The sequence below is a fragment of the Aristolochia californica genome, unplaced genomic scaffold (genome assembly GCF_029961685.1).
Source record: "Aristolochia californica isolate CCGP_79_NKW_82.1479 unplaced genomic scaffold, dmAriCali1.0.hap1 SCAF_5, whole genome shotgun sequence".
Lineage (NCBI taxonomy): Eukaryota > Viridiplantae > Streptophyta > Magnoliopsida > Piperales > Aristolochiaceae > Aristolochia > Aristolochia californica.
Window position 1 is genome coordinate 1483438 of NW_027182214.1, and position 8877 is coordinate 1492314.

The 8877-nt window shown below is 41.0% G+C and overlaps 1 protein-coding gene across 1 annotated transcript; it reads left to right on the top strand.

Annotated features, from left to right (window-relative positions):
• Positions 1-2500: 2500 nt before the first annotated feature.
• Positions 2501-4100, top strand: LOC137966312 (UPF0481 protein At3g47200-like). Its single transcript, XM_068812895.1, has 2 exons — positions 2501-3121; positions 3378-4100. The coding sequence occupies exons 1-2, from the start codon at positions 2501-2503 to the stop codon at positions 4098-4100; spliced, it is 1344 nt and encodes a 447-aa protein (XP_068668996.1).
• Positions 4101-8877: the final 4777 nt, after the last annotated feature.

The following is an 8877-nucleotide window of genomic DNA, read 5'->3' on the forward strand; positions in this document are numbered from 1 at the left end:
TTTTCGTCAATATATAATATACAATATGAAAAGCTTAGTATAGAGCTGAAATGCAAAGGAAACAATGGGTATAAGGATTGAAAAGAGAAAACAAATACGAACCTAAACTGCTAGAGATAATACATCAGAAAAGATCACATTATCTTTGTGGGTCAACTCACAGAACCTGCTCTGATACCATGTTGAATTTATGGAAAAGAGAAGTACTTCATTGACTTTTTTGTAATCAGAGTACATGAATCTCTATTTATAATAGAGGAAAGTAGTAGAGTCCAATTACAAATAAACTACCCTTGTCCCAATTACACCCAAACTCTAACACTTAAAGATAAGTCTTAGCATAATTAAATAACTCAATATAAATAAAAGACTAACATAACTAAAACACCTTTAAACTAAAACTCTTCTGTGAGACCTGCTTCTATAATAATTTAGCTCTCTAAGACTTATTATTGTGTAATACTCATCATGCCACCTTACGTGATCATGGTGGGTCCATATCTTATGGGCTTGGGTCCATCTTCTAACACACTTGGATATGTGGGTCTTCCTTAATCGTGTGGGTTTGAGCCCATCTTACAACAGTTTCATTATCGTCCAATCGAGACACGACAAGTTTGTCCTGCTTCTCCCATCCGACATGAGCTTGATTGCCTCGATGATGATGCGATAATGTTGGTGAAGATGTGTGGTTACTCCTACCACCAACCATGTAATACTGGTGACAAATGTGCGGACATGGAAGAGGTAGTTGAGCTGGACTGAATCAAATATGTGGACAGTAGTTTCAGTCTTTATCTCTCCATAGGAATGGATAGAATCAAATGTGGTTTGGGTCTTGACGCGTAGAGAGAGAGAAAAAAAAAGGTTATGCCCACAGTGATACCATATTGAATTTTTGGAAAAGAGAAATATTTCATTAACTTGTTATAATTTTAGTATAATGAACCTCTATTTATAATAGAGGAAACAAGTAGAATCCAATTATAATTAAATTATCCTTGTCTCAGTTATGACCAAAGTTTAATACTTAAAGATAAGTTCAAACACAATTAAACAATTGAATATAAATAGAAGACTAACATAAATAAAATACATTTAACTGAGACTCTTTTGTGAGACCACTTTTGATAAATTCCTATAAGACTCCTCCATAATAATTCTGCCTTTGTGAGACTTCTTGTTGTGAGAGTCATGTAAAACTCTTTCATGTCTGCTCTTCAACATTAATTTATCCAATAATATTGTTAAATCTAAATTCTTGTTGGATGTTAAAAAATTTGAACTCCACTGTAAGTGAGGCTTAAGCTTAACATTTAGTTCTTAAAAAAAACATTATATTCTGCTTAAGAACTTCATTGCATGTATCATCTTGCAAGAACATGTTTCTTATTTGTGTTAATTTTGCAAATTACACAAATTCTGCCTATTTAGAAGAAATTTGTGTAAGTCAGTTTCCATAATTGACCTATTCACTGGGTGGTTTCCCTGGGTGGATGGTGGTCGTCAGTTGTAACTGGTAGCAGTTATAACTTCTCCTCCTTTGATGGAAATGAGGAGTTTAAGAAATGTGTCTAGTCTAGCATAAGAGTGCTTGGACATTGCCATCGACGAACCTTTGAAATAGACGAGACGTTCCAATCAGCTGAAATTGATTGCCATGACGGGAGATATGTTTTCGTTTCAGTTTTATGAATGTTATTTATATTTAGAAGTTCATATAAAGCTTTCAATTTGAACATCTTAAATCTCAGTTGGAATTGAAAGAATACGATCTTGCACTCTTTCAAAAAAGAGCTGAACAACATGAACATCACAAGGTGTTATCATTTTCAATTTTAGCCTTCATTATTGTGTTTTATGGCTCTTATGCAGTTATTTGTAGTTCTTGATCAGTTACCTGAAGTTGTTATCCTTTTATGTCCTATAGCTGGCAGAATTAGTTAAAAAGATTGAGGAGGAGCTAGCAGAAGCAAAAGAAAAGCAACAATTGTATGAAAATAATGGTTCTATGGTGTCATCACTAGAAAAATCAATCCATGATCATGGTAAAAATCTAGGAGCAGGTTAAGAGATCTGGATAAAAAGATTAAAGTAGATAAATCTCAGATGCAGTCAGTCTCAAAGGATTTGAAACCTCACTAGATACACCCACCCTTGTGCCAAGTTGATTATTTATTACGGAGTAGTTATATATCATATTATAGTAGGTAGCTTCAAAGACGAAGCGGCGAAGAAAACAATAAAAAAAACTACGATTAGAATATGACGTTTATGTCTGGTTCTACCATTTCCACTGCAGGAAGACGATTCTAAAACAAAAAGAAGACGAGGGTGAAGGCAACTTCGTTTATCATTATTTTCATATCCCCAAATGTGTGTACTGAATCAAATGTGTTTTGTGTCTTGACGCGTAGAGCTAATTTAAAACACAGTCAAATGTGTTTTGGGTCTTAAACGTCACCGATTCTGAGAGATCTCTTCTATCATGGAAGCCAACATGACACCAGAAGATGGCCATCATATTGCTCCGGCGATGCTGACGCAGAACTCCAAGTCCGTCTTCATCGACGCCGATCGACTGCAAAGATTGCTGGACACCAGTGACGAAGCAAACAGATGGGACAAATGCTCAATATACAGAGTACCTTCTTATTTTATCCCAGAAAAAGAGAAGTTTTACAAACCACAGCTTGTCTCAGTTGGCCCGTATCACCATGGTGCGACACACTTGAACGCCATGGAAGAGCACAAGTACAGAGCACTTTGCCAGTTCCTAAAACGATCAAAGAAAACAATAAATGACTTCAAGGTGTCGATGAAGGGCTGTGTGCATCAGCTGATGGAATCATATGAGAAGTTGGATGAAGAATGGAAGGATGAGGATAAATTCCTGGAGCTAATGATTCTTGATGGGTGCTTTGTGTTGGAGATTCTGAGAGTATTTTACTCTGGAGGAGAGAACATCGATTACGGCCCAAGTGACCCCATCTTTAGTAATCGTGGGCTAGCCTCTGTCGTCATCATTTTGGTACGGGATACCTTAATGTTGGAAAACCAGCTTCCCTTCTTGGTGCTGGAGAAATTGTTAGCTGTTGAAGATGAGAAACGCACTGATTCGGTAAGACTTTCTGGAAAATCTAGCATGTTCTTATGTCGTGCTCAGTTTGGGATTCTTTATATAGCAACTTTAACATTAGTTCAAGTGATTCTTTATAAAAACAGGTTTTGAGTTTGGGAAAAATAAACAGGTTGCTGAAAATTAGTTCTCAAAGTGATTCTTTATATAGCAAACTAAGGTGTTTTAGCAGGATTCACGAGATCATGTTTTTCATCTTGAGATCTGTTTGTGATCCTTTTGTCACTCTCACAAACAGGATGAATACTTGAACGAACTTCTGTCGTTTGTTGGGCATGACATTTGTTGGCAATTCTCCAAGCTGCATATAGTAGACTTTCTCAGGAGCAGAGTCATTGGAAGTAACAAGAATTTGCCAAAATTAAGTTATTCTGAGATATCTGAGATACGGACTAGAAGCCTATCCCAATGCGCACAGGCAGGAATTGTTTTTGAGAAAAGTGAACGCAATTTCCTCAGTGACATCAAGCTAGAGAAGAACGTCCTTCACCTCCCAGAGTTTGAGCTGAATGGATTCTCAGAGGTCATCTGGTTGAATCTCTTGGCTTTCGAGTGCCTCCATGCCGGCATAACACTTAATATAGCCAATTACATTGTTTTCATGTCGTGTCTACTCGACAAGAAGGAGGACGTTCAAATTCTCCACTCGGCCCAGTTGCTCACCATCAGGGCACTCGGTGACTATCAGGAGATCAAAGAGCTGTTCGGGTCATTGTGGAACAGAATTGACTTCCAATCGAACAGCGATCTTGATTATGTGATGAAGGACCTGGATGTTTACTGTATGAAGAGCGAAAAGAAATGGAACAGACGTGTGCGGGAGTGGCGCTTGAACCTCGAGAGCACATACTTCAGCAGCCCTTGGACGGTGCTCTCATTGATTGCAGCAACTCTCATTATAGCTCTCACTATTTTGCAGACTGTCTTTACAGCTCTCTCTTACTACAATCCTCCCAAATAGCTGATTACTCGCTGAGATGACTCATGAACAGGCTGTGTTTGAAATAGACGGATCTGTTGGGGTATCGAATCGGTTGTGCTTGACAATTGTTATATTTTGTTATGAATTTGTAGATTGTCCATATTTTTATATATATTGAGATGATAAAGATAATCATTTTTTGCTATATATTTATAATTGAAGTGCTTTGGAAGACGAAGAATCGTCATCACTAGGGGTGGCATAAATCGAGTCAGAGCCCGAATTTGCTTATGTTGGAGTTGGGTTTGATTTAAATACTTCAAACTCGAGTTCGAGCCAAGCCTAGCCTCGAGCCTAAAATTATAATCGAGTTTGAGCCCAATAATTTTAACCGAGCTAGAGCCAAGTTCAAGCTCCCACCTATATAGGCCAGATGAAGCCTTACCTCTCATCACACTACTATATTTATACCAGACCTTGAGCCTAAAATTATAATCAAACTGGAGCCCGATAATTTTAATTGAGTTCGAGTTCGAGCCCAATAATTTTAACCGAGTTCGAACTCAAGCTGAATTTGAACTCCCACCTATATTTATAACTGACCAGATGAAGCCCTACCTCTCATCACATTGCTAAAAATCAAACACTAAAACTCCCTTTTATCTGATATATTACTGAAATTAAAACCCCCTTTTATCTTATATATGCACACGACGGGGTTAAACTTCAAGTAGATGGTTAAAACGCCCCAAAACATTCGTACCAAATATTATGCAAGAGGACGCGAGACTAAAACATTATGCAAACTAAAACCCCCTTTTATCTGATATATGCACACTACATGAAAACAGAAAAAATAGAAGATAAAAATTTACTGTTACAGAAGATAAAAATGAAAACAAAAAACTACCACAGAAGATCCCCCCCCTTTGCTGTCTTCGACGGGATGCGGGATGGCCAGCCTTTTACCTTCACGAAGTGAGGATAGCTTTCAAGTTGAGAAAGGACAAGTAAAAATCACTACTTTTTTTACGGTCTGAAAGGGACGACAAATGAATCGCGATAGTTGGTAACGATGACAAAACGGAAATGTTGCAGGTTCCATTACAAGGCCATGGCAGATTGTTAATCGGGTGTCTTGAATCCGATTACCCGACCCGAACCAATTACCCGGTTCGGATCCGCATTGGGACCTGTTTACGGGATAAAATCGGGAGCTCTCTGGATTTAGGGATTTCGAGGAGGAAGAGAGGTTTGAGAAGATGAGATTTAGGGATTCTCTACACAGAGAAAGAAGGGGTTCATAGAGGGAGAAATCGGAGCTTGACTTTGTGCAGGTGCTCGGTTTTCTATGCTTGAAGCCGCAAAGCTACACCCCATTTCGTTTTAGTGGATTCTCGCCCCCTCCCGCGGAGTAGGCTGTCGCCGAACCACGTAAGATCATTGCCTCTTGTGTTTTGTTGTTGATTTACCATTATTTATGCCCATATTGCGTTTTCTATGTGGTTTGTATACTTCATGGTGATTATACCCTCGGATTAAGGGTTTATTATGCTCGGATTACGGTCTTGGTTCTAACAAGTGGTATCAGAGTGAGGTTTTCCAGCATCGGCGCCGGAATTCCGTTCGTTTTTCTCTATTTCCGCTGACGGGAAGAGAGCTCTCTGTCCTGAGCTTCCATCGAGCAGTTTTCTGACAGTGCCGAGGGGAGGAAGAAATTTTTTTGTTTTGGGCACTAGTTGGTGGTGTCTGACAGTGCCTAGGAGGAAGAATTTTTTTTGTTTTGGGCACTGGTTGGTAGTGTCTGACAGTGCCTAGGAGGAAGAAATTTTTTTTGGTACTACTTGGTGGTGTCTGACAGTGCCGAGAAGGAAGAAATTTTTTTTTTTTTTTGGCACTTGTTGGTGGTTTCTGTCAGTGCCGAGGGGAAGAAGAATTTTTTTTTGGGGGGCATTGTTCGGTGTTGGATTCTGGAAGCAACGAGAGAGAAGAAATTCCATTTATGAGAGAGATCAGAGAGAAGATTTAAGCAATCTGAGAATTTTTTGTGATCGAGAGTATTTTGGTAATTATGACTACGAAGTATATATTAGAGAAATTTGATGGGCAGATGAGTTTCAGTTTATGGCGCGTGAAGATGCGTGCCTTGTTAGTACAGCAAGGACTCCATAAAGCATTGAATGGAAATGATAAGTTTCCAGCTACGATGTCAAGAAACAACCAAGGAGGATCTTGACATCAAAGCTCTCAGTTCCATTCAGTTGTGTTTGCCCGATAAGGTTTTGCAGGAAGTTGCAGATGAGATGACAGCAGCCGATTTGTGGTTGAAGTTGGAGAATATTTATATGACTAAATCTCTCACGAACAAGTTGTTTTTGAAGTAACGATTTTACACTCTTCGGATGAAGGAAGGTGCATCTCTCAAAGACCATCTTAATGAGTTCAACAAGATTATTATGGATTTGAGAAATATAGATGTTACCGTGGAAGATGAGGATCAAGCACTGATTATGTTGTGCTCTTTACCCCCATCCTATGAGCACTTCGTTATGACTATACTCCATGGGCACGATACCATCTCTATGGAGGATGTTAAGGCATTGTTATACTCTCACAAGTTGAGGAAGAAGGTGTCTACCAGTGGGAGCGAGGAGCAAGTAGATGGTCTATTTGTTCGAGGGCGAACGAAGGAGAAGGATTCTGGAGGCAGTGGCCATTCTAGGCCGAAGTCAAAGGGGAAAGGGGGCAGGTGCTATTATTGTCATCAACCAGGTCATTTTGCTAGAGATTGTCCAAAATTGAAAGAGAAGTAGAAAAGAGAAGAAAAGGAAGGGGTTGTTGGGTTTGCTGGGTTTGCTGGGTTTGCTGAAGATCATTCTAATGGTTTAGAATATGTTCTCATAGTTCAGGGCTGCACACTCACAGGGTAAGTGAATACTTGATTCGAGTCGTTCCTACCACATGTGTCCTATCTAGGATTTTTCTGCAACATATCAATCGGTAGATAGTGGTACAATTTTGATGGGGATTTTTGCTGTGTAAAACTATTTGGGATTGGAACGGGTCAGATCAAGATGTATGGCGGTATAGTGAGAATTTTGTAAGAAGTTCGGCATGTACCAGTTTTGTTTTGCTTTCTCTAGGTTCTCTTGATTACCTTGGCTGCAGATATACAGCTGAAGGTGGAGTTTTTTGGAGGTCTGTATAGGGACACTGGTTGTGATGAAAGGGAAAAAGGTTGGTAACCTTTTATGTGCTTCAGGGCAGTACAGTCATAGGTACTGCAGTAGGTTCCTTATCTTCAGATTCAGTTTTTTTATACGACTCGTCTGTGGAATATTTGGTTAGGGCATATCAGTGAGTAGGTGGAGTTTGCGGGTGATAAGTACGGCTACGCCGAAATGGTCACTTATGCATTACCTGTGGCAGAGACCGGTCTGTTGGGAACATCGTGGAGACTCGCCGCTGCTAGAGGCTAGAGTCGTGGACTCGCCGTTGCTAGAGGCTGGAGTCGTGGAGACTCGCCGTTGCCAAAGGCTGGAGTCGTGGAGACTCACCGTTGCCAGAGGCTGGAGTTGTGGAGACTTGGAGACTCGCTATTGTCAGAGGCTAGAGTCATGGAGACTCGCCGTTTCCTAGAGGTTGGAGTCGTGGAGACTCACCGTTACCAGAGGTTGGAGTCGTGGAGACTCGTTGTTACCTAGAGGCTGGAGTAGTGGAGACTCGCTGTTGCCAGATGCTGGAGTCGTGGAGACTTGTCGTTGCCAGAGGACTGAGAGTCGTTGATTCCAGAGGGAGTCATTGCAGCAGAGAAGTCTTCCAGTGGTTGCAGGCAGAGGCAGCAGTGATTGCAGGCAGAGATTGCAGTGAGGTTTTCCACGTGTTACTAGTAGAGGCAGTAGGGAGTCGTTGTTGTGAGAAACCGTTCAGTTTCCAGAGCCCTCTAACTATCGTGAAGCGGTCACGAGTAGTGATGCTGCTCAATTCAGATGCCCTAGGAGGCAAGGTGGAGATGGCAATAGACAGGTTCAGTTTTTCAGAGATAAGTAAACGAATTCAAGCCAAGGTGGAGATTTGTTAATCGGGTGTCTTGAATCCGATTACCCGACCCGAACCGATTACCAGGTCGGATCCGCATCGGGACCCGATTATGGGATAAAATCGGGAGCTCTCTGGATTTAGGGATTTCGAGGAGGAAGAGAGGTTTGAGAAGACGAGATTTAGGGATTCTCTGTGCAGAGAAAGAAGGGGTTCGTACAGGGAGAAATCGGAGCTTGACTTTGTGTAGGAGCTCGGTTTTGTATGCTTGAAGCCGCAAAGCTTCACCCCATTTCGTTTTAGTGGATTCTCGTCCCCTCCTGTGGAGTAGGCTGTCGTAGAACCATGTAAGATCGTTGCCTCTTGTGTTTTGCTGTTGATTTACCGTTATTTATGCCCACATTGCGTTTTCTATGTGGTTTATATACTTCATGGTGATTATACCCTCGGATTAAGGGTTTATTATGCTCGGATTACAGTCTTAGACGTAACACAGATAATAGACAATGGATGATGCCGATGCCAGATGATCGTCTGTCGTCGCTAGGCCAACCGTTGGCCTACCCGGAGTCGGTGCTCCTCCTCAACCCCATCAACCCTGACTTTAAAGGAGAGGTAATTTAAACTCAATTGCATCTAAGGAACGTGTTATAGCATCTCCATGGAACGCCGACTTTCCATGTTCCCCTGATTCCCTAGAATCCGAAAACGAAGTACGAAGAGTCAATCAAAGTGTCTCGAAGACACTTCCTGCTCCCGGCTCCCGCTTCCGCACTCG

What these genes read in the sequence shown, in the direction of transcription:
- LOC137966312 (XM_068812895.1), top strand. Translation starts at nt 2,501, where the DNA reads ATGACACCAGAAGATGGCCATCATATTGCTCCGGCGATGCTGACGCAG. An exon ending in ATGAGAAACGCACTGATTCG is followed by an intron (nt 3,122 to 3,377) that starts GTAAGACTTTCT and finishes TCTCACAAACAG; the next exon opens with GATGAATACTTGAACGAACT.